Genomic DNA, 26,323 nt, shown 5'->3' on the forward strand with positions numbered 1-26,323 from the left:
GCTGAAAACAGTTGTCAGTGACATTTGACTGTGTGTTTGGAGTCATTGTCAAGTTGCAGATAAGTATCTGCCTATAGCTCTCGGCTTTGAGGATACCATTAATCCTCACCAAATCCCCAACTTCATTTGCTAAACTGCAGCCCAAAATTTGCAAGGACCCTCCACCGTGCTTTACTGCAGCCTGTAGACATTCTGTATTGTACCACTCTCCAGCCCTTCTGCAAACAAACTGCATTCTGTTACAGCCAAATATTTCACATTTTGACTCATCAGTCCAGAGCAAAGGCTTTCATGTTTCCTCATCATAATACCTATGATTTCTTACTTAGTTGAGTCACTTGGTCTTGTTTCCATGTGGAATGTATGGCTTTTTGGCCACAATTCCTCCATGAAGACCACTTCTCAGAACAATACAGGGTCGGCCATTTATGTGGATACACCTAAATAAAATGGGAATGGTTGGTGATATCAACTTCCTGTTTGTGGCACATTAGTATATGGGAGGGGGAAACTTTTCAAGATGGGTGGTGACCATGGTGGACATTTTGAAGTCGGCCATTTTGGATCCAACTTTATTTTTTTCAATAGGAAGAGGGTCATGTGACACATGAAACTTATTGAGAATTTCACAAGAAAAACATTGGTGTGCTTGGTTTTAACGTAACTTTATTCTTTCATGAGTTATTTACAAGTTTATGACCACTTATAAAATGTGATCAAAGTGCTGCCCATTGTGATGGATTGTCAATGCAACCCTCTTCTCCCATTCTTGACGCACTGATAGCAACACCACAGAAGAAAAGCTAACACAGGCTTCCAGTATCCGTTGCTTCAGGTGCTGCACATCTCGTATCTTCACAGCATAGACAATTGCCTTCAGGTGACCCCAAAGATAAAAGCATTCCTACATGAACAGTTTCCTGGAAAGATATCCAGTGGCATTGAGGTTTCCATTGATGAAGAATGGCCCCACTATCTTTGTACCCCATATACCACACCATGCCATCAATTATGGGTGTCAGGTCCAAGCATGCCTACATGAACAGTTTCCTGGAAAGTGGATTGGTCTTCGTGGGCCAGTTGAATGGCCACCAAGGTCTCCCGATCTGACCCCTTAGACTTTTATCTGATTGCTGCCTGTTATGAGCTGATGGCACTGCTGGACATCTACTTATTTCAAAGGGAACTAAGTATGATATGTCTTTCACCTACTGCACTAAGTTTCCTTGGCAGACCACTGCATCTATGGTCCCCAACGTTACCCACTTTTTTGTGACGCCAATGCTGAGAAATGCAGAAAAATAATTATTCGTCATGCTAAAACTTCAAGGAGTTTTCTGATTTACTCTAACTTTATTCTGCACCTGCACGATGACCTCAAAGATACAGGCATTGTCATAAGGAACTATCTACAGGGTAAAGTAGACCAAGGAGTCCTGGAAGTGATGATATGGCCCCCTCAAGCCCTGATCTCAATATCACCAAGTCTGCCTGGGATTACAATAAGTGACAGAAAGATTTACACAAGCCAAAATGCACTGAAGATCTGTGGTTAGTTTTCCAAGGTGTTTGAGAAAGTCTCCTTGCCGAGTTCCTTCAAAACCCTTGTGCAAGTACCTAGAAGAATTGATGCTGTTTTAAAGGCAGAGGGCGGTCACACCAAACATTGATCTTGTTTTAGTTTTCTATATTGCTCATTTACTTTGCCTTTTGTTAATTGATAATAAAAAGCTATTAACATTTCTATTTTAGAAAGCATTCTTACTGTGCTGCATTTTTTCCACACCTACCGAAAACTTTTTCACAGCGCTGAAAAAACTTACATCTGAAGAGTCAACAGTGGCCAATACAAGAAGGATTGAAGTCTTAAGGATGCTAACAGCGCCATTTCTGTGCCTGTCAAGTAGACGGCTATATAGACAAGTGTCTGAATAAGAAAAGTAACAGCAGCTGACAGGAGAAGTGACAGCTCAGTGCAGAGCAGACAGGGTCACCATGAACAGCTCCGATAGAGTTGAAAGTTCAGTTCAGGCAGATTATAGATCCTACTCTCAATGCAAAGTGAGAGAACTGCTTTGTTCTGACTCTTTGATGTCTTCTTTTTCTTTACACAACCGTTGGATACTCAGATATCATTTTATTCTATAGATAATACTATAAAGGCATTTTTCAGGCTTCTGGGAAACAAGCATTAATTTTATTATATATAATAATAATAATAAATCTTTATTTTTATATAGCGCTAACATATTCCGCAGCGCTTTACAGTTTGCACACATTTTCATCACTGTCCCCGATGGGGCTCACAATCTATATTCCCTATCAGTATGTCTTTGGAGTGTGGGAGGAAACCGGAGTGCCCGGAGGAAACCCACACAAACACGGGGAGAACATACAAACTCCTTGCAGATGTTGTCCTTGGTGGGATTCAAACCCAGGACTCCAGCGCTGCAAGGCTGCAGTGCTAACCACTGAGCCACCGTGCTGCCCTAATATATGTATATAAGCAGCATATACTATTTACATATACTGTATATCACCTTCCACATCTTCTCCAGTTCTCCTTTGAGGCCCTGGTATTTTTCTAGCTTCTCATATTCCTTCTTTCTGATGTTGCTGTCACTTGGCACTGCCATATCTATTATCATTGCTGTCTTCTGATCCTTGTCTACTATCACAATATCTGGTTGGTTAGCCAACACCTGCTTATCTGTCTGGAACTTGAAGTCCCACAGGATTTTATGCCCTTTCATTCTCCACCACTTTTTCTGGGGTCTCCCACCTGGGCTTAGGGGGATTTAGCCCATATGCTGTGCAGATGTTCCTGTATACAATTCCTACTACTTGGTTGTGACGTTCGGTATCGCTGTTCCTGCTTGCATTTTGTATCCTGCCACTATGTGTTGGACGGTTTCTGAGGTTTCTTTGCATAGTCTGCACCTGGGGTCTTGTCTTGTGTGGTAGATTCCGGCTTCTATGGATCTGGTACTTAGGGCTTGCCCTTGTGCCACTATGATTAGTGCATCTCTGCTGTCTCGGAGTCCATCTTTCTCCCGCCATTTCTCCAGCTATATATATTTATTGTTTATATATAGTTATGGATAATTAGATTTTTACATAGATTTCTAAAATCAAACATTTTATAATTTTTTTCTATCCTTATACACTTCTCCTTGTCTGTCGCACTCTACACTACTCTCAAATGTGGTATATATTCACTTTAATCTCTCCTCTGTGCTTATGTTCAGATTTTATGTTGATTCCCAGATTTCATTCTGCATCTTATTCCTTTATGCTCTTCTATCACTCCTAAGATGTGGCAGTACAGGAGGCAGAACTGTCATCTTCCACATTATAAATGCATAACAGAAGTCATGCAGTCATCATCAGTAACTGTGATAGAAGTTTCTGCCTCCGCATGTGGATAACTTTGATGGTAATATGTTAGGGGACCAGAGACTGAATGAATTAAAACAAAAAATCCCTGGACTGCTTCTTTAATTGGGACTGTTTGCCAAAATTAGTGAAAAGAAGATATTGAAAAGTTGCTCTTGGCAGCAACTCAGGTTAAAGTTATCATTTTTTATATTGGTTTATGTTAATATTTGTTTGTTTTTGTAGGATGCTCCCAAATATGCGTTGTCTAGTACCTACAATAGTGGTCCATAAAAGGGAACCAGTCTGAGTCATGAGCATAACTGAAGCTTGGCATACACATTAGATGATTTTCGGGCGATTGATCGGACGACAGCCTTGTCAGCCGACTCTTCCATGAATAGGAGCGCTCCTTCAGCCGAGTGTTCCTGTGTTCTCTTTGAGAAAGCCACCAACTGACATGTTAGCCAGCGGCTTATCTCCAGATGATCAATGTAATCGGCAGTTCAAAATCGGACATGTGTGGAAGCAGGGGCAGTGTGATGGTGTCATGCTCCTGGGTTCGATCACTTGAGTCTGTGTTTTGTGGACGGCTTCCCTGTCGGGTGTTTAGGTTCTGTTATTCTTGCTGCAGTCTGTCTAGGATAGCACAGGTGTCCATATGGATGTGACACATAGCACCTACCTACACGCTGCACAGACTAAGTACCCCCCTTCAGGACAGCAATGTTTCCTTACAACAGTGATGTTTTCTGCAGAATAATGTCCCTGTTACCTCGAAATAACTGTTCAGGAAATGGACTGAGAAACCTGGCAAAGATCTCCAGGTGATGACTATATCGCAAAACTCCCCTGATCTTAATCAGGACAAAAAAGTCCCATCCATGGAGTTTCCATATGACAAAACACCTTCAGAGGTTTTATGAAGTCTATGCATTGACAGGTCAGAACTGTTTCTGCAGCACAAATGGGACCTTCAGCCCACAATACCATGTTTAATTCTATGTTTATCTGCTATAAAGGGAGAGAGAGCTGGAATTATTAAAAAAAACATGCCATCCTGACATTACCAACAGTATTTTGAATGACATTTGTTCTTTCACCAGATATTTTGCACCTAATATGAGAGCAGCATAATGTAGAGATAGATACACTGATTCCAGTGATGTGTTTGTGATAAAATCACTGTTTTATCAGCAGGAGATTATCACTAGAGGACTAGTGAACCTGCTGCCATGTACTGTAGTTCTCCATACTCATGAGCTTTGTAAACCCTGCCCCCACCACTGATTGGCAGCTTTCTGCCTATGTGCAGTGTACACAGAAATTGATCTATCAGTGGTGTGGGCGGGGTTATAAAGAGCTCAACATTCAGAGAACTGCAAGAGCTGCAGCAGAGAAAACAGTGATTTTATCAAAACTGCACCAAACAGCCCAGTAAGTGATATATGGCTGGAATCAGAGTCTCTGTGTCTACATCACACTGCTCTCAGATGGGGTAGTAATAACCGGGTGACAAATTCCCTTTAATAGTGCTGAACCTTGTGAACAGCAAACCGTCTCCAGTGCTCAAAACCTTGATGAATCCGGCTAAAATGTCCAGATCAGACATGATGTTTTTTTTTTCCAACACTTTTAAATAAACACATTTTCTTTTTTTTTTTTATTGTTCCAGCAAGCACAACTACAAAAGGAGAAAGAAGAAAAAGCGCTGCTTGAAATCCAAAAACTAAAACAGGAATTGCTCCTGGAAGAAGAACGGCTGAACAAAATGAAGGAGAAACTGAAGACCCCGAAGGTCGATATAAATGTGAGTCTTCGATTCATCCTCAGCGAATACTAATGTGCAGAACATACAAGCGTAGAATTTGCGTTCTAGTTATCAGTTTTCTAGGAACATAAAATTGGAAACCTCATGGCTAATATTCATGGGATATAATGTCCACACTTTGTAGTTTTTGGCTGCCAGAATTGTCAATTTTTCATTTTTTCAGGAGCTCTCCTTTTCTCAAGCATGTTTTTTTTAGCATGTTTTGGTCATGCCCTGAGCTCTTTTTTGACCGTTGGCAGGTGTTTTTTTTTGCAGCATTTTTTAAGCAATTTGAACTACTGTTTTCCAGACTTTTTTTTAACTCCATTCCAACTATGAGGAAACCGCTAGCGTTTTTTTTAAGCAAAATTGCCATCAAAGCGCTCACCATGTCGAGTACAAACCACCTGAAAAATGGTCTGCTTACTTCTAACTACTTGGTGTCTTCGTAAACCAAAAGTGGTTAAAAGGCGCTCAAAAGCCTGAACATACGAGCAGCACATCATTTTTACATAGAAATATTTATGTTCATTTTTCTGATTGATTTGTTAGCGTTTTTCCAGGCTATGGAGCGGATCCACGTGAAAAAGATAGCTATCGACTAATGGCAGATATCAAGTATGGTTAGCCAAACAAGACCAGCGGCGCTGATGATTGGGAATCGAGCGTTATATCAGTAAGACAATATACACTTTGAAGGATCTTGATATATGACAAAGACATTTTTCATCATTTCCCATCACAAAATGATAACTAGTGCTCTCTGGTTTGGGGGTCTAAGTGATTTACCAGTTAGTGTGGATAGTGGGACATCCAGATTTTTCAGACTCCTTAAGCTTCATTAACATTGCAGTTCTCACTCCAATTCATTATTGCATCTGCTCCTTTTTCTGTCTAGTTTCTGGTGTTTTTCACTGTTTTTTATTTGTACCATATTATTTTAATTTCTACCTTCTTAAAGTCTATTTGATAGACTTTGCCATTGTGAGTTTGAGGGTTTCCAGGTGATTTTGCTTTTTATTGATTCATCAACTGAGTCTTTTTTTGTGCACATGACATCCAGTCCCAACCCATTAGCGATTTTATGGGCACTTTAAATTTTAACACACAATTTTTAACATTTTAGCAGAACATGCAACTTTTTGCTCTAAAAAGGCGCAAAAAAGTAAAGCTTTTTATCATTATTATTTTTCTCAAAATTCCTGAACCACAACAGGAAGAAAACAAAAAAAAAAACATCAATGAATACCACAAAACAAAAAAAAAAATCAGTGACTTAAACTAAAAACAGAAATGATATCATGCATACTTGTCCCAGTGTTCCAGTTTATATCTTTTTGGTGTAAAAAAAAATTCTTTACGTCATCAGGACATGAACGCAGACAGAGAGCGGCTACAGGCACAGATCACAAAGCTGCTAAGTGTGAATGGAGAGGATGCAAAAACCATAGAAAGGTACCGAAATTGTGCCAAAAGTTTTGTGTTTTAGATACTTTTTGTATCTTGATAAACAGTTGTAAAAGGTGTGTTGACAAAGGGGAAGGGCATAGAAAGTTGTTCACGACTTGATATTAATGACCTATCCTCACAATAGCAGAGCTGAAAGGCGACATACAGAAAAGTGACGGCCAAATCGATCATTTAGCGTAAGTCACTGTAAAAAACTTGATGCATTTTCTCCCTTGTCCAGTGTCAACCACGGTAATAAGAACGTTTCCCTGAATGGATAATGTTTGTATTTTTTTTTTATTGTAAAGGTGCCCATTATTTTTTCTGATATCCAAAAACATTAGGGTGCCTGTCACCCTAAGGAAATGTATCGGTGTAATTGTTTATCTGGGTCTAGAGCAAAAATTATTTTTACAACATTCTAATGGTTCTGAATAAAGTGTTTCCGAGCCATTTCATCCTGATTATAGCACATACATTGAATTGGGAATAGGTCACCTGTAGAGCACAGCTGGTCACCTGTAGAGCATAGATGGTTGCCTGTAGAGCAGTATTCCCCATCTCCAGTCCTCAAGAGCCACCAATAGGCCAGGTTTTAAGGATTTCCTTAGTATCGCCCAGGTGGTGGAATTATTCCCTGTGCAGGTAAGCAGATCTCACCTGTGCAATTTTAAGGGACATCCTGAAAACATGACCTGTTAGTGGCTCTTGAGGACTGGAGTTGGGGAACACTGCTGTAGAGCATAGTTGGCCAACTGTAGAGCATAGTTAGCCACCTGTAGAACGCATATACATATTTCTGAGGTAACAAAGATGGGGGAAAAGTGGCATTATTTTCCCAAAATCTATGCGGGACGCAGAGATGACTGTGTGTCACCCCTCTATTTTTGTTATGGACGCTACTTGCAGACAGCGACACACAGTGAAGCATTTCTTTGACCAGATGGTTGGGAGCCACACAGAATGGCATAACGGGCCAAATGTCGCCCATGGGCCAAAGGTTGTGCACCCCTGGTCTAACGCCTTAACTAGTTCCTTCTATCTCGTGACTGTCTGTTTGAATCTCTTTGCTACTGTTTGCTGAGTGAAACAAGAAAGTTTTAGAGGCCTTTTTTATTGAAAGCAATGGATAGGTGGTATCGATTTTAACTTGCTGTCACATACATCACATACACACACAACAGCTTATTCTGAAAAGTCATGTTAAAGTAGTGTTCTAATCTATTTTTCTCCAGGAGTGCACCGCTCCTCTGCTTCCCTGCTTCATGTTTGCCAGGGTGCGCTACTGAAGATTGACAGTTCGCACTATCGGCATGGTCCCACCACTGGTCTGATCTGAGCGCTAACTCATGTTGCATGCAAAGTCGGCTTTGCCTCCACAGCATGGAAGAAGCTCAAAGGGACTAAGGCTATGTGCACACGCTGCGGTTTTTGCTGCGGTTCCGCTGCGATTTTGGCCCTGCGGAACCGCAGCAGTTCCGCAGACATGGTACAGTACCATGTAACCCTATGGGTTTTCAAAACCGCAGTGCTCACGCTGTGGTTTTTTCCGCGCGGTTTTGCTGCGGTTTATAAACCGCAGCATGTCAATTGTTTCTGTGGATTCCACTGCAGTTTCACACCTTTAACATAGTAGAGGTGTGAAACCGCAGGGCAAAACCGCAGACCAAACCGCAGCAAAAACGCAGGTCACTTTACCTGCGGTTCCGCGGGGAAAAACCCGCAGGTGATTCCGCAGTGTGTGCACATAGCCTTAAGCTCATTGGATCCAGTGATTCGTCCAGCTCAGATTGGCATGTGCAGGCTCTAAAGCATAGAATGCTGCTCCTTGCCTAGGAAACCGTCCACCTCTGATAGATTGCAAAGGTGGTTGGTATGCTAATCAAAGAGCTGTAAACTATAGAATTAAAAATCTCAGTTATTGAGAACGAAGAAGATTTTTAGTAAGATGTAAATTGCAAAGTTGCTTTTTTTTTTTACAAGCACTTTGCAATACTTTTGACCACTTAAGAACTTGAGGTAACCCTTTAAAAAAAATCTTAGCGGCTCATGGTTTGCATAATTTCAGATAATATTAGCCATTGCAATAGTCTTTAATTAAAAGGAGAGCTCTCAAATCTCCATGTGACGTTTTCTTGTTTTTAGATTGCAAAAGGAACTGGAGAGACTTAATAAAACCTGGGAAAAGAAATTTGATATTCTAAAACAAAGGTAAGAGTCATGTAAATGTTCTTTATTACATACATTTACATTATATATACAACACGTCAAACTGTGGCCCACGGGCCTAATCTGGAAGGCAGCTCTCCCACCCCCGTCCTGCAGTCTGAAGGAGCTGCGTCATAAGCAAGTGTCCTGTGCGCAGTGAATGTAATGTTACTTGCCGCCACTTCTGCAGACCGCCCACAGCACTCTCCAATCGGAGCAGGGATTCCTCCCGCGTACTGCTCTCCTGGGCTGAACATTACAGCACTGTAGGTTTTCTCAAATTTTCATTCCATACCACTTGTTTTTGCCTTTGCTACATTATTAGGGTTTTTTTATGTCAATCTTGTCGAATTGCTAGCGTGCTTAAGTTTTACTTGGTTTCTTCAAGATCCAAAAGTTGTCCGGTTTAAAATGACTTGTCTGCACTCACTCCATGTGACTGCAGGCTTGTGAATCCTCCCAGAGCACACTGCTAGCTGTGAGGATTCTCCGCAATATACTAATATTGAGCATGCCAAAACCAGTCTATTCAGGTACTGGCCAGGAGTTTCCACAATGCATACTTACGGTCACGTGATTACTGTTCCCAGCACGGACATCGGAGAATCCTCACAGTGTTAAGTGCATCCACTGGGAGGATTCACAAGTCTGCAGTCACACAAGTGACTGCAGACTTGTCATTTAAGGGTATGTGCAGACGTTGCAGATTTGGCTGCGGATCCGCAGTGGATTTGACCCTGTGTATCCGCAGCAGTTTTCCATGCGATGTACAGTATCATGTCAACCTATGGAAAACCAAATCCGCTGTGCACATGCTGCAGAAAATTCCGCGTAGATTTGCTGCGGTTTATTTTCACCTCTTCCATTATAGGAATCTGCAGGTGTAAAAACGCAGGCGAAATCCACACAAAATCTGCAGAAAATCCACAGGAAGTCTGCACTAAATCCGCAGGTAAAACACAAGTCATTTTACCTACGGATTCAGCAAAATCTGCGCAGAAAAATCCACAGTCAAATCCGCATCATGTGCACATACCTTTAGACGCGACAAGACCTTTATCCTCTTCACAACGTATGACGTATTTATATTTGTTGATAAGGAAAATTGTCCTGAATTGTAGACATTGTTTTAATAAATATCAAGGTCGGTCCATGACTTTTTCCAAGTTTTTAATTTTGGCCCTCTGTGTATTTGAGTTTGACATCCCTGATATACAGTCATAGCCGAAAGTGTTGGCACATTTGAAATTGTTCCAGAAAATAAAGCATTTCTCCCAGAAAATTATCGCAATTACACAAGTTTTGTTATACACGTTTATTTCCTTTGTGTTTATTGGAATAACGTAAAAAAAAAAAACTGAGAAAAAAAGGCTAATCGGTCATCATTTCACAGAAAAAAGAAAGGGCTGGACATAATTGTGGGTAAACAACTTTGTTTCAAGCATGTGATGCTTGTTCCAAGTCACCTGTGGCAAGTAACAGGTGTGGGCAATATGAAAAGCACATCTGAAATTAGATAAAAAGGGGAGAAGTTGACCCAATCTTTGCATTGTGCGTCTGTTTGCCACACTAAGCAAAGAGAACAGAAAGAGGAGAAGAGAACTGTCTGAGGACTTGAGAACCAAAATTGTTGAACAATATCAGCAATAGTGCCAACACTTTCGGCCATGACTGTAATTATATCGATCAGATATCACATTGAAGGGGTCGTCCACTACTTTGATATTGATGACTATCCTTAGTGAATAGAAGCTGACCTGCAGTAGATGGGAGCGGCCACTAACAGTGTGCAGAGCTGTGATGTTTTATAGCTCCATACGTTCTTTACATCTGGCGTCCATCGAAAGAGATAACAGCTGATTAATGGGGTGCCCGGGATCTGACACCCACCCATCTGATATTGATCACCTGTGCTATGGATCTCAGTGTTATGCTAGTTTCGGGTGGTCAATGTCTAAACTCCACAATTTTTGGAAATCCATAAACCATTGCTGGACGATGACAATGTCTGAAATCGTAATGATAATCAGAATTTGTTTTTATTGCCTGACTTGAACTGGACAAATAAACTACTGATTGGCGATTTTTTTTCCTCCTTGAAAAGTTAATAATTAACCCTTGTTGCTTTAGTTTTTATAATATTCTAAAGTCAATATATATATGTAAGTGTGTAAGTGATCTCGAAATCCACCTACAGATGTGTCCTTTTCCTGAAACCCGATCACTTTTGTAAGACATTATGTTTTTCTATGTGCATTTTATTAAAAAGATGAAAGGAATCTGTCAGTGACTGGGTGCTTCTCTTTTTGCTCTCAGTGTACACTTCTTTTTGTTCTTTTGCCTTACCACTTTCTGTAAGATAACGTTTTTTGGTTGCTATTGCTTTTTGAGCTCTTGATTTTTTTACATGTCGAGATGTGTTATTTTGGGACACGTATAATAACATTTATTTTATTTTATTTTTTTTGTTAAATGTAAAAAAGTACTTATCTGTTCTGTTTTTCTCATGGTTATTGAACATTATACCTTACATGCTATCTTTATTACACAGGAAACTTTATGATTATGGAGATAGCATTTTATATTTTATTATTTTTCTTTGTAATAATTTTTTTTTATTTTACTGTAATTCACTCTTTTCACTTTTACGGACACTAAACCATCAGCATTTTGTTAAACTCTTGGGGAATAGCGTTGTAAGCAGGCCCCTGTTAATAGTTGTGAGTTGTAGCATTAAACAATAACTATAAAAAGTTATTTATTTAATTATCCTCTGGTCACTGCAAAGTTATGTATTTTTTTAAATATATTACAGTATCTTATTTTGCCTCCTTATATACCAAATACAATGTTGTGCTGTGTCAGTGCCCAGTTTGTGCTCCTTTAGAAGCTGCTTTCAACTGATGCTCAGCAAACATACTGTACATTATATTCAAACAGTCTGTGTACACAACTTTCCCTGTCTGATCTTCTCTGCTAAACACCCCTATTCTAAAACCGGGGAGTTTCTGTACACAGATTGTTTGAATATAGTATATGGATCTTAGCTGAGCAGCAGTTGAAAGCTGTTCTTAAAGGAGCATAAACTAGGCATCAAAACAGCCCTGCAGCACAGTGTTTTGGAGAGAAGGAGGAAAAATGAGGCAATGAAGTATATTACAAAAATGTATAACTTTGCAATGCCTTGAGAATTATTAATATAAGAAAAAAGTTTAGTTACTCTTTAAAGGGAATCTGTCACCTATTTTTTCGTATATAAGATGCGGCCACCGCCATCAGGGGCTTATCTACAGCATTCAAATAAGAATAAAAGAAGCAGTACCCACCCATGGAACCTGCTTCTCACGCTAGTGCTGCTACTGACGGTTTCGGTGATGACATCCCGACCACCAGTCTCCTGACTCTGCAGTCATTCAGTGGCCGCTGACATCATTACTTGTTATCCAGCAAGGACCATCCGAATGACCTTGCTGGAATAGTGGGTGGATTCCTGGGCTGAGTATAGCTTCTTTTCTTTTTTTTATCTAGATGGCTTCTCAGGGGCTGTAGATCCCCTTTAATCTTTAAAGAGAACTATCAGGAGGATTTTACTTCTGAAACTATTGGCATATTGAAGTAATTCAGTATGTCAGCTCTGAGAAATCAAGCTTTAAATGAAAATGCAAATTAGCCTGCCATTGCAATTGGGGCTTGTCTTTGTAATTGGGGACATGCCCCCAATGCATTTCCAGGCTAATTTGATGTGACTTCCAAGATTTATTTCTCCGTGCTGACACATCAGATTACTACCTACAAAATCCGTTTACTGTTATATTACAACCTATACAGCCATGCAACTAGTTTCAGTAGTGAAAATCCTCCTGACAGAGTCCCTTTAAATCTCTCTCAAGGCTGTCAGTGGATCAGATCAGAAGACATCCTTGTAAGGTTCCATTTGCACCCTACTTCCAAGGGGTGCATTTACACTGTTTAAAAAGTCTGCCAATCACTCGGTGATCCAGAAAAATATTCGTTCGTCTGGTGAGTTGATTTTTAAGATTGCTTAAAAATCATCATTCTCAGCAGCACACAGGCCTGTGTGAACAGGATGATGTGCTGCCCAGAAAAGTCCTCTTTTATGCCCACAGAAGGTTCTTGTTAACAATGAAAAACAAAAAACAGTTCAGATGCAAAAAGATGTGCCGAGTCAATGAAAACAAGGAAACAGATAGTGGCAGTTCGTGTTACATCAACTTAGCTGTCAGACGTTCTCTGAGATGAGATGAATCCCAAAGCAGGGGGTGATGTCCACAACGGCCAGCGTAGTACTTGTCCGGTGAGGATCCTGAAGATAATGCAGATCCGTCTTCTGGCAACAGCGGTCAGTCTCCGGCACCTTCCACTGCCCCTTGTCCATATACTGATGCAGCCGGGAGAGCGTGGGCCACCACGCCGTCTGCACCAACTGTTGTCTGGCGGATGTACGCTGGGAAATTCGGGCGCGAGTATTGGTCCCGCACCCAGTATCATCTAGCACCTCGCTCTGTGGTAATCCACTGGCACACTGCACGTCTCTCCTTACAGTCTCTGCCAGTGGCAGGGGTGGCGGAGTTTTGACGAGACCAGAGCACTCACTGCTCCCTGTTGCGCGCTGTCTGTTCCCGCCAACTCTGTCTGCTTCTGCGGTATTCCCTTAAGTACAACCCCTGCTTCCGCCCGCAAGTATTGGTCTGGTCCCTTAAGCTTTCCCCCGGACAACAGAGGAGACATCCCCGACGATCATACATTTAATATCTATCCAGGAAATAGGTGATAAATGTTGCTTAAGGGACAAACTCTTTATCATATATTCCCTATATAGATTTTAAATGCATGATTTCTGGGAGTCTAGCTGCTGGGACCACCACCGATCATGAGAACTAGAGGCTCAAAATCTGCTGTGTAAAGAAAGCATTACTGAGCACGTGCGACCAATGGTCCATTAATTGGCCATTAATTCTAGAAGTTATAGACAAATAATGTAGTGGTGGGAACATATGTTCACTAATGTTTTATTCACACAAGGACTTTGGGCCCCTGTTTTTGAGATCAGTGGGGGTCCCAGCATCCAGGCTCCTAGAAATCATTCATATATCATTTATCCTGTGAATAGCTGATAAATGTTGTTTTTGGGACAACAACAATTATGAGAAATCTCCATCTGTGACCATGCTCATAACTAGAAGAATGAGCCCCTGATGGCATTATTGCAGGTTCACATCACTCAGACCTGTTCTTCAGATTAGTTGTGGAATGACTGACTAATCACACTAGTGTCGCTGTCTTGATGGGACATCTAGTGAACTGCGATCCTTGTGGTATGGCATCAGCCATCAGAGCCAGATAAGTAAGACAGCTTTATGATTTGTGGTGCATGCGATAAGCCAGAGGATACCTGTTGTCCTTTATCTCCCTCTTGCTTTATAAGCTCCCGATTTGCTTGTTTGCGCTTTGAGTCATATTTTCCCTTTCACTATCTTTTCCCTTATTAAACATTGTTTAACTGTGTCAACGCTGGGACACCATGTCTGGGATAAAAAGGTGTTTTGGTTCTGCTTTGTGTTAGGGTGCCGTTACACCTAGCGATGCACCAGCGATCCCGACTAGCGATATGACGCGGTCAGGATCGCTGGTGCATCGCTAGGTGGTCGCTAGTGAGCTGCCACTCAGGCAGATCTCACCAGCGACATCGCTGGGGACGGAGATCGCTACTGTCAGACGCGACGATCCTGCGTCCTCCCGCCCGGCTCCACGCGTCGCTCGTCGTCACAGCAGGAAGAGCCGCAGGAAGTGGCCGACGAGAAATGGTCCAGGAGCTTCTCGCGCGATCAGCGATTACCAGTGGGGGAGCCGGTCGGAGGTAAGTATCACATGCAGCGATATCGCTAGCAATATCGCTGCAACGTCACAAAATCGGTGACTTTACAGCGATATTGCTAGCGATATCGCAGTGTGTAACGGGGGCTTTACACTCATGTTCACACTTGTCCATCCTGCACAGGTAGTTAATATTTATTTGGCTTTTTAGAAAAAGAGGCACAATGGCGTACTTCATTTATACAGCTTTATTGATACTTTACTAAGTGCCACTTTCAGGCAATTTGGTCTAACAAGTCATGACATGAGATATATATATATATATATATATATATATATATATATATACACTCACTGGCCACTTTATTAGGTACACCATGCTAGTAAGGGGTTGGACCCCCTTTTGCCTTCAGAACTGCCTCAATTCTTCGTGGCAGAGATTCAACAAGGTGCTGGAAGCATTCCTCAGAGATTTTGGACCATATTGACATGATGGCATCACACAGTTGGCGCAGATTTGTCGGCTGCACATCCCTGATGCGAATCTCCTGTTCCACCACATCCCAAAGATGCTCTATTGGATTGAGATCTGGTGACTGAGGAGGCCATTTGAGTACAGTAAACTCATTGTCATGTTCAAGAAACCAATCTGAGATGATTCGAGCTTTATGACATGGCGCATTATCCTGCTGAAAGTAGCCATCAGATGTTGGGTACATTGTGGTCATAAAGGGATGGACATGGTCAGCAACAATACTCAGGTAGGCTGTGGCGTTGCAACGATGCTCAATTGGTACCAAGGGGCCCAAAGAGTGCCCAGAAAAAATTCCCCACACCATGACACCACCACCACCAGCCTGAACCGTTGATACAAGGCAGGATGGATCCATGCTTTCATGTTGTTTACGCCAAATTCTGACCCTACCATCTGAATGTCGCAGCAGAAATCGAGACTCATCAGACCAGGCAACGTTTTTCCAATCTTCTACTGTCCAATTTCGATGAGCTTGTGCAAATTGTAGCCTCAGTTTCCTGTTCTTAGCTGAGAGGAGTGGTACCCAGTGTGGTCTTCTGCTGCTGTAGCCCATCTGCCTCAAAGTTCGACGCACTGTGCGTTCAGAGATGCTCTTCTGCCTACCTTGGTTGTAACGGGTGGCAATTTGAGTCACTGTTGCCTTTCTATCAGCTCGAACCAGTCTGCCCATTCTTCTCTGACCTCTGGCATCAACATGGCATTTCCGGCCACAGAACTGCCGCTCACTGGATTTTTTTTCTTTTTCGGACCATTCTCTGTAAACCCTAGAGATGGTTGTGCGTGAAAATCCCAGTAGATCAGCAGTTTCTGAAATTCTCAGACCAGCCCTTCTGGCACCAACAATCATGCCACGTTCAAAGGCACTCAAATCACCTTTCTTCCCCATACTGATGCTCGGTTTGAACTGCAGGAGATTGTCTTGAACATGTCTACATGCCTAAATGCACTGAGTTGCCGCCATGTGATTGGCTGATTAGAAATTAAGTCTTAACACACAGTTGGACAGGTGTACCTAATAAAGTGGCCAGTGAGTGTGTATATATATATATATATATATACACTCACTGGCCACTTTATTAGGTACACCATGCTAGTAAGGGGTTGGACCCCCTTTTGCCTTCAGAACTGCCTCAATTCTTCGTGGCAGAGATTCAACAAGGTGCTGGAAGCATTCCTCAGAGATTTTGGACCATATTGACATGATGGCATCACACAGTTGGCGCAGATTTGTCGGCTGCACATCCCTGATGCGAATCTCCCGTTCCACCACATCCCAAAGATGCTCTATTGGATTGAGATCTGGTGACTGAGGAGGCCATTTGAGTACAGTAAACTCATTGTCATGTTCAAGAAACCAATCTGAGATGATTCGAGCTTTATGACATGGCGCATTATCCTGCTGAAAGTAGCCATCAGATGTTGGGTACATTGTGGTCATAAAGGGATGGACATGGTCAGCAACAATACTCAGGTAGGCTGTGGCGTTGCAACGATGCTCAATTGGTACCAAGGGGCCCAAAGAGTGCCCAGAAAAAATTCCCCACACCATGACACCACCACCACCAGCCTGAACCGTTGATACAAGGCAGGATGGATCCATGCTTTCATGTTGTTTACGCCAAATTCTGACCCTACCATCCGAATGTCGCAGCAGAAATCGAGACTCATCAGACCAGGCAACGTTTTTCCAATCTTCTACTGTCCAATTTCGATGAGCTTGTGCAAATTGTAGCCTCAGTTTCCTGTTCTTAGCTGAGAGGAGTGGTACCCAGTGTGGTCTTCTGCTGCTGTAGCCCATCTGCCTCAAAGTTCGACGCACTGTGCGTTCAGAGATGCTCTTCTGCCTACCTTGGTTGTAACGGGTGGCAATTTGAGTCACTGTTGCCTTTCTATCAGCTCGAACCAGTCTGCCCATTCTCCTCTGACCTCTGGCATCAACATGGCATTTCCGGCCACAGAACTGCCGCTCACTGGATTTTTTTTCTTTTTCGGACCATTCTCTGTAAACCCTAGAGATGGTTGTGCGTGAAAATCCCAGTAGATCAGCAGTTTCTGAAATTCTCAGACCAGCCCTTCTGGCACCAACAATCATGCCACGTTCAAAGGCACTCAAATCACCTTTCTTCCCCATACTGATGCTCGGTTTGAACTGCAGGAGATTGTCTTGAACATGTCTACATGCCTAAATGCACTGAGTTGCCGCCATGTGATTGGCTGATTAGAAATTAAGTCTTAACACACAGTTGGACAGGTGTACCTAATAAAGTGGCCAGTGAGTGTATATATATATATATATATATATATATACACTCACTGGCCACTTTATTAGGTACACCATGCTAGTAAGGGGTTGGACCCCCTTTTGCCTTCAGAACTGCCTCAATTCTTCGTGGCAGAGATTCAACAAGGTGCTGGAAGCATTCCTCAGAGATTTTGGACCATATTGACATGATGGCATCACACAGTTGGCGCAGATTTGTCGGCTGCACATCCCTGATGCGAATCTCCCGTTCCACCACATCCCAAAGATGCTCTATTGGATTGAGATCTGGTGACTGAGGAGGCCATTTGAGTACAGTAAACTCATTGTCATGTTCAAGAAACCAATCTGAGATGATTCGAGCTTTATGACATGGCGCATTATCCTGCTGAAAGTAGCCATCAGATGTTGGGTACATTGTGGTCATAAAGGGATGGACATGGTCAGCAACAATACTCAGGTAGGCTGTGGCGTTGCAACGATGCTCAATTGGTACCAAGGGGCCCAAAGAGTGCCCAGAAAAAATTCCCCACACCATGACACCACCACCACCAGCCTGAACCGTTGATACAAGGCAGGATGGATCCATGCTTTCATGTTGTTTACGCCAAATTCTGACCCTACCATCCGAATGTCGCAGCAGAAATCGAGACTCATCAGACCAGGCAACGTTTTTCCAATCTTCTACTGTCCAATTTCGATGAGCTTGTGCAAATTGTAGCCTCAGTTTCCTGTTCTTAGCTGAGAGGAGTGGTACCCAGTGTGGTCTTCTGCTGCTGTAGCCCATCTGCCTCAAAGTTCGACGCACTGTGCGTTCAGAGATGCTCTTCTGCCTACCTTGGTTGTAACGGGTGGCAATTTGAGTCACTGTTGCCTTTCTATCAGCTCGAACCAGTCTGCCCATTCTCCTCTGACCTCTGGCATCAACATGGCATTTCCGGCCACAGAACTGCCGCTCACTGGATTTTTTTTCTTTTTCGGACCATTCTCTGTAAACCCTAGAGATGGTTGTGCGTGAAAATCCCAGTAGATCAGCAGTTTCTGAAATTCTCAGACCAGCCCTTCTGGCACCAACAATCATGCCACGTTCAAAGGCACTCAAATCACCTTTCTTCCCCATACTGATGCTCGGTTTGAACTGCAGGAGATTGTCTTGACCATGTCTACATGCCTAAATGCACTGAGTTGCCGCCATGTGATTGGCTGATTAGAAATTAAGTCTTAACACACAGTTGGACAGGTGTACCTAATAAAGTGGCCAGTGAGTGTATATATACAGTGGGGCAAAAAAGTATTTAGTCAGTCAGCAATAGTGCAAGTTCCACCACTTAAAAAGATGAGAGGCGTCTGTAATTTACATCATAGGTAGACCTCAACTATGGGAGACAAACTGAGAAAAAAAAATCCAGAAAATCACATTGTCTGTTTTTTTTTCATTTTATTTGCATATTATGGTGGAAAATAAGTATTTGGTCAGAAACAAAATTTCATCTCAATACTTTGTGATATATCCTTTGTTGGCAATGACAGAGGTCAAACGTTTTCTGTAAGTCTTCACAAGGTTGCCACACACTGTTGTTGGTATGTTGGCCCATTCCTCCATGCAGATCTCCTCTAGAGCAGTGATGTTTTTGGCTTTTCGCTTGGCAACACGGACTTTCAACTCCCTCCAAAGGTTTTCTATAGGGTTGAGATCTGGAGACTGGCTAGGCCACTCCAGGACCTTGAAATGCTTCTTACGAAGCCAGTCCTTCGTTGCCCTGGCGGTGTGCTTTGGATCATTGTCATGTTGAAAGACCCAGCCACGTTTCATCTTCAATGCCCTTGCTGATGGAAGGAGGTTTGCACTCAAAATCTCACGATACATGGCCCCATTCATTCTTTCATGTACCCGGATCAGTCGTCCTGGCCCCTTTGCAGAGAAACAGCCCCAAAGCATGATGTTTCCACCACCATGCTTTACAGTAGGTATGGTGTTTGATGGATGCAACTCAGTATTCTTTTTCCTCCAAACACGACAAGTTGTGTTTCTACCAAACAGTTCCAGTTTGGTTTCATCAGACCATAGGACATTCTCCCAAAACTCCTCTGGATTATCCAAATGCTCTCTAGCAAACTTCAGACGGGCCCGGACATGTACAGGCTTAAGCAGTGGGACACGTCTGGCACTGCAGGATCTGAGTCCATGGTGGCGTAGTGTGTTATTTATGGTAGGCCTTGTTACATTGGTCCCAGCTCTCTGCAGTTCATTCACTAGGTCCCCCCACGTGGTTCTGGGATTTTTGCTCACCGTTCTTGTGATCATTCTGACCCCACGGGGTGGGATTTTGCGTGGAGCACCAGATCGAGGGAGATTATCAGTGGTCTTGTATGTCTTCCATTTTCTAATTATTGCTCCCACAGTTGATTTCTTCACTCCAAGCTGGTTGGCTATTGCAGATTCAGTCTTCCCAGCCTGGTGCAGGGCTACAATTTTGTTTCTGGTGTCCTTTGACAGCTCTTTGGTCTTCACCATAGTGGAGTTTGGAGTCAGACTGTTTGAGGGTGTGCACAGGTGTCTTTTTATACTGATAACAAGTTTAAACAGGTGCCATTACTACAGGTAATGAGTGGAGGAAAGAGGAGACTCTTAAAGAAGAAGTTACAGGTCTGTGAGAGCCAGAAATCTTGATTGCTTGTTTCTGACCAAATACTTATTTTCCACCATAATATGCAAATAAAATGAAAAAAAAACAGACAATGTGATTTTCTGGATTTTTTTTTCTCAGTTTGTCTCCCATAGTTGAGGTCTACCTATGATGTAAATTACAGACGCCTCTCATCTTTTTAAGTGGTGGAACTTGCACTATTGCTGACTGACTAAATACTTTTTTGCCCCACTGTATATATACATATATTGTAGGGATTGTAGGGATTCTACTCGCTCAGGTGCAGCGGGAATTAATCAGGAGGCAGGTTCCTTTAAAGTTCATGGGGTTTATTGCATCATGAACCCATAAAGCAGCACGTCACAAAAGAGATAGCCTTTAGCTTAGGCAAAAAGAGAACACAAATGTTCGTTACTTCAGGCTCAGTCCTGGAGCCTCAGCACACACTGGAGGCTTAGGGTACCGTTACACCTAGCGATGCACCAGCGATCCCGACCAGCGATATGACGCGGTCAGGATCGCTGGTGCATCGCTAGGTGGTCGCTAGTGAGCTGCCAAACAGGCATATCTCACCAGCGACATCGCTGGGGACGGGGATCGCTACTTACCTGTCAGACGCGGCGATCCTGCGTCCTCCTGCCCGGCTCCACGCATTGCTCGTCGGCGCCACAGGAAGCGCCGCAGGAAGTGACCGACGAGGAATGGTTCAGGAGGTTCTCGCGCTATCAGCGATAACCAGCGGGGGAGCCGGTCGGAGGTAAGTATCACATGCAGCGATATCGCTAGCAATATCGCTGCAACGTCACAAAATCGGTGACTTTATAGCGATATTGCTAGCGATATCGCAGTGTGTAACAGGGGCTTTAGTCCTCCCACATACAGCTCTGTGTTTCAGGAGCAGTCTACGTTATAAGGGTATAGCCACACCCACGAACCTAGCAGCTGACTGGTCACTCAATTGTGACCTCACCACAGGTCCTTGCAGTACATTAGAGGTATAGTAATATCCATTATGCCTTACATTACGGAGACAAGCCATCTCTAAGACACATATCTCCCATCGACTATACAACGCTTAGCCACACCACATACCTCCCCACTCTGCCTAAAGCCATGGGGCTTGGCACTTTCACCTACCAGACAAGGGATTCTTGAGAGGGCATCGGCATTCCCATGCAGCTTCCTGTCCCTATGCTCTACATGGAAGCTGAAGTCTTGCAGGGCTAAGAACCAGTGGGTGACCCTAGCATTCTTACCCTTTGTTTCCCTCATCCATCTGAGTGGGGCATAGTTAGATATTATCCTAAATCTTCATCCCACCATGTAGTACCGTAAGGTATCCACTGCCCATTTTATGGCCAGACACTCCTTCTCTAAAACTGAGTAATTTCTTTCACAAGAGGACAACTTCCTACTCAGGTAGAGAACAGGATGCTCCTCCCCATGTATCTCCTGGGAAAGGACTGCTCCTACCCCGACATCTGAGGCATATGTCTGAAGGATAAATTCACGCTTAAAGTCCGGGGCCACCAGAATGGGATGTTTACATAGATCCCCTTTCATTTCTTGGAAGGCTGACTCTGCCTCTTTGGACCATCTGACCATTACTGACTTTGTCCCCTTTAGAAGATCTACTACACTTAATAACTTGTTTGGCTAGGAGGATGAGGAGCTTGTGGCCTGGCCCAAATTATGGCAGTGTCAAACCACGTGTCACATCAAAATCTAACGGCCTCATGAGGAAAAAAGTACAAGCACAGGAAAGGGGGGGTGCTGATTCTATAATCATTTTTTGTTGTGCGGTAATTTTACTCATGTTTTGGCTTGTACTTACTCATTTTCTGCTGCTCATCACGTGGCCAATTACCAAAGTCATGGAACATCTGCCTACATATGCGCCTCCATGACGCCTCCTTTCTTGCCCGTTTGGCATAATGGACATCACATTGGTCCCATATTTCGGGCCGCTCCTGCACCAGGACAATTAGCATTTCCACATTCAGAAAAGAGGACACCATGACGCTGCTGTACTCCGTTGAGGCGTACTTCCTGGATGTCTGGAGCGCTTTTTGAGCTCATTTGCATGTATCAGCTTCCTGATGATGGATTGGGCCATTTCCTGGCAGCAGCCAAAAGACCTGCGTATTTCTCGCAGGTCACACGTGTGGTCCGTGTGTAATCATGCATGCTCAAGCAGGGTCTGAGGATCCTCAAATACGTGGGCCTACACCTCACCCCCTTCCTCCCACTACCCAACCTTCCATACAGCAGCCACAAATGTCTGCCTCTAGCCAACCACACCAATATGGCCACTTGTTCCCACCCAGTGTTGGAGGCTGGTCCCAACCAGGTTGGGGACGATATGACTATCTTGGTGGGTATGAGACACGTGCCTACCACAGCCAACAAGATGCCCCTCCTCATTATTACTCTGGCCAGTACCCCCAACAATCACAGGAGGCAGGACACTACCCACATCATGGGCAACAGTATGGCCCCACACAGGGCGATGTTGGGCACAGTAGCCAGCAGCAACCACAGGCTGCTCTTCCACCTTCTCCTTCCCCAACATATGAGAATTTATAATTCTGTGTCCACAATCAGTCTGATGCCAGGAGATGTCCAGTGCGGTTTCACTGGTGCTACAAATATCAATCCAAAGGAAAAAACAGGTGGTCTCCATCACCAAACTTTGTGAAAAAAGTGAAAACTCACATTTCTTCTGAATGTTTTCCAATCAGACAGGCAATGCTATCTTACGCCTTTCAGACAGATATTACATGTCTGTAGAAAAGAGAATATTTAACCATATACTGGTCAAGTGAAAGGATGAAAATACACTACTCACTTGTTAAGACATAGAGAGAGCGTGATGTTATTAAGGCTGGTCGCCTTGATTTGTGACTATAGCTAGCTGGCAAAAAAGTGACTACTTCACTAAGGCCAGCATGCCTTTTCTAGGCATTAGCAAGTGAGTAGTGTATTTTCATCCTTTGACTTTACAGTATAGCACGGTGAAATATTATCTTTTGTACAGACATGTAATATCTGTCTGAAAGGTGTAAGGTAGCCTTGCCTGTCATGGTGGATTATTAATATGATTGGAAAACATTCAGAAGAAATGTGAGTGTTATCTTTTATCAATAATTTTGGTGCTGGAGGCCACCTCTTTTTTCCTTTGGATTAAAAATTTCTAATGTAGCAATATTGTTATTGCATAATGTTATTTTGTGTACTGTTTGAAAATGTTACTTTTCAAAAAAGTTTTCTTATGCAAAAAAGGGCAATTTGGCCCATTGCCACAGTTTTCATATGGCAATAATATGTTTGCCTTTAAAAAAACAAACAAAAAAAGGCAAAGGTAAAAATTTGTCTACTACAGTTTACGTATCTGTGTGATGTCTCAAAAACAGTGTCAACATACTAACACACACTTAGCAATGCAATGAAACAGTCATAGAATCAGAAGGGGTATAAATATATATATTTAGACACACATAAAACCAAAAATTATAACATAGACACAGCATGCTCTTGCCAAGAAGTTGCCCCCTCAGGTGAGATAAAGTAATTAGTGAAAATATCACGCACTTTGAGCCCAGAGAGCAGTCTACGTTGAGGGTTGATAGGGGTCTCACCCTACGCACATTGTCCGGCCTACGCACAACACCAGCAGAGGAGGAGCAATCATGTATCCTGGTGAAGTTATGAAGAACCACACAGGCTTTCACAACTTCGTTAACATTTTGTTCACTCAGCTGAATGGCAGACTGAAGTACCCGCCATTTGGCACAAAGAATGCCAAAGGAACACTCCACCAGTCGCCTAGCACGTGATAGGCGCAAGTTAAAAATTCTGCGCCTGTGGTCAAGGTTGCGCCAGGGATATGGCCTCATGACATTGCGCGTTAACTGAAACGTCTCATCCGCCACAAGGACATAAGGGACTGATTCTTCAGTGGAGCCTGGTAGCTGGCGTGGTGGTGGTAGATCAAACTGGTTAGTGCGTAGCCGTCGAGCCATTATGGAAGTATTGAAGACTCTAGAGTCTCCCATCCTTCCATAGGCCCCAATGTCAACAATTATAAACTTGCATTGAGGGTCTACCAGAGCCAACAATACAACAGAAAAGTATTGTTTATAATTGAAGAATTGGGAGCCAGAGTTCGGCGGCTTACGCACCCGGATATGTTTGCCATCAAGGGCCCCAATACAATTAGGAAACTGGCATTCCTCCTCAAAGTCCCTTGATATCCTCAGTCTTCCATCCTGGGCTCGGGCATGACGACATGATGGAGTCTTGTCCAGATTTCTATACATGTTGACCTGACTATGCCAGAAATGGTAGATCTTCCAATGAGAAACTCATGGTGGAGGGCGGCATAAGACAGGCCAGTGGACAGGAAGCTGAAGAGCAACAGAAATGGATAATTTTAGAATGCAGAAAGTCCAAAAAAATCAGTTACATGCCGACCAAACTTGGTAGGAATTGAGATAGATTAACACACACATATTTGGTTGCACAATGACTAAGTGATATTCAGTACATATTAGAGCTAACATTCTGGTCTGTAAGTTTAAACATATGTGGACTAAGATGAGGGCATTAAACTTAGTCCAATAAGCCAAAAATACATACTTTGGCCCACACATTATGAACATAGAGAATGTGGTTTTGTAGTACATACCGTATTGTGAGTAGAAGTCGCTCCTCTGCAGATATAGCTTTGCGCATCCTTGTGTCCTGAAAGGTTATCCCAGGGCGTCTCCAAGAGTCGATCAAATGTGGCAATGCTCATGCGACAGTATTGGTAAAATTTAACAGGATGCTCCCGCATAGAAGAATAGAGGCGGTGAAAATGACCTCTTGTGAGTCGTTGCCTCAAAAGTGGATGGACCCACATGCGTCTCCTCCTCCGTGGATCCACTATCACTGGGTATGGGTGACCAAAGCGGCATGACAAAAGCCAGTTGAAGAGAACCTGCTCAGTTGTGTTGAAAGTCAGACTGTCTGCCATGTTTCACATACAACAGCAACACACCTAGTGAAGGTCACAAATGGACAAAATGGAGGCAGCCACCTGTTCCTGAGGCAATAAATAGGGTGCAGGCTAATGATTTAAATAGTTAGCAGGCCTCAAAACCGTTAACCCCTTCACCCCCAAGGGTGGTTTGCACGTTCATGACCGGGCCAATTTTTACAATTCTGACCACTGTACCTTTATGAGGTCATAACTCTGGAACGCTTCCATGGATCCCGGTGATTCTGACATTGTTTTCTCGTGACATATTGTACTTCATGTTAGTGGTAAAATTTCATTCAAATAACTTGCGTTTATTTGTGAAAAAAATGGAAATTTGGCAAAAATTTTGAAAATTTTGCAATTTTCCAACTTTGAAGTTTTATGCCCTTAAATCACAGAGATACGGCACACAAAAAACTTGATAAGTAACATTTCCCACATGTTTACTTTACATCAGCACAATTTTGGAACCAAAATTTTTTTTGTTAGGAAGTTATAAGGGTTAAAAGTTGACCAGCGATTTCTCATTTTTACAACACCATTTTATTTTTAGGACCACATCACATTTGAAGCCACTTTGAGGGGTCTATATGATAGAAAATACCCAAAAGTGACACCATTCTAAAAACTGCACCCCTTAAGGTGCTCAAAACCACATTCAAGAAGTTTATTAACCCTTTAGGTGCGTCACAGGAATTTTTTTGAATATTTAAAAAAAATGAACATCTAACTTTTTTTCATAAAAAAATAATTCAGGTTCAATTTTTTTTATTTTACCAAGGGTAACAGGAGAAATTGGACTGCAAAAGTTATTGTGCAATTTGTCCTGAGTATGCAGATACCTGATATGTGGGGGGGAACGACTGTTTCGGCGCATGGCAGAGCTCAGAATGGAAGGAGCGCCGTTTGACTTTTTCAATGCAAAATTGGCTGGAATTCAGATTGGACGCCATGTCACGTTTGGAGAGTCCTTGATGTACCTAAACAGTGGAAACCCCCTACAAGTGACCCCATTTTGGAAACTAGACCCCCTAAGGAACTTATCTAGATGTGTGGTGAGAACTTTGAACCCCCATGGGCTTCACAGAAGTTTATAACATAAAGCCATACAATTAAAAAATCATATTTTTTCCACAAAAATGATCTTTTCACCCTCAATTCTTATTTTTCCAAGGGTAAC

At 42.8% G+C, this 26,323-nt stretch overlaps 1 protein-coding gene across 3 annotated transcripts in view; it reads left to right on the forward strand.

The window, feature by feature from the left end:
• Positions 1 to 26,323, forward strand: part of CUNH10orf67 (chromosome unknown C10orf67 homolog) — a 216,154-nt gene that overhangs the window by 151,524 nt on the left and 38,307 nt on the right. For all 3 annotated transcript variants that reach the window (XM_073581804.1, XM_073581805.1, XM_073581806.1), the window contains exons 10-12: positions 5,051 to 5,185; positions 6,555 to 6,640; positions 8,780 to 8,845. In XM_073581804.1, the coding sequence (XP_073437905.1) occupies positions 5,051 to 5,185; positions 6,555 to 6,640; positions 8,780 to 8,845 (287 nt within the window). The remainder of the gene's footprint in view (positions 1 to 5,050; positions 5,186 to 6,554; positions 6,641 to 8,779; positions 8,846 to 26,323) is intronic.

The sequence above is a fragment of the Dendrobates tinctorius genome, unplaced genomic scaffold (genome assembly GCF_039654945.1).
Source record: "Dendrobates tinctorius isolate UK_male_01 unplaced genomic scaffold, ASM3965494v1 ptg000070l, whole genome shotgun sequence".
Taxonomy (NCBI): Eukaryota; Metazoa; Chordata; class Amphibia; order Anura; family Dendrobatidae; genus Dendrobates; species Dendrobates tinctorius.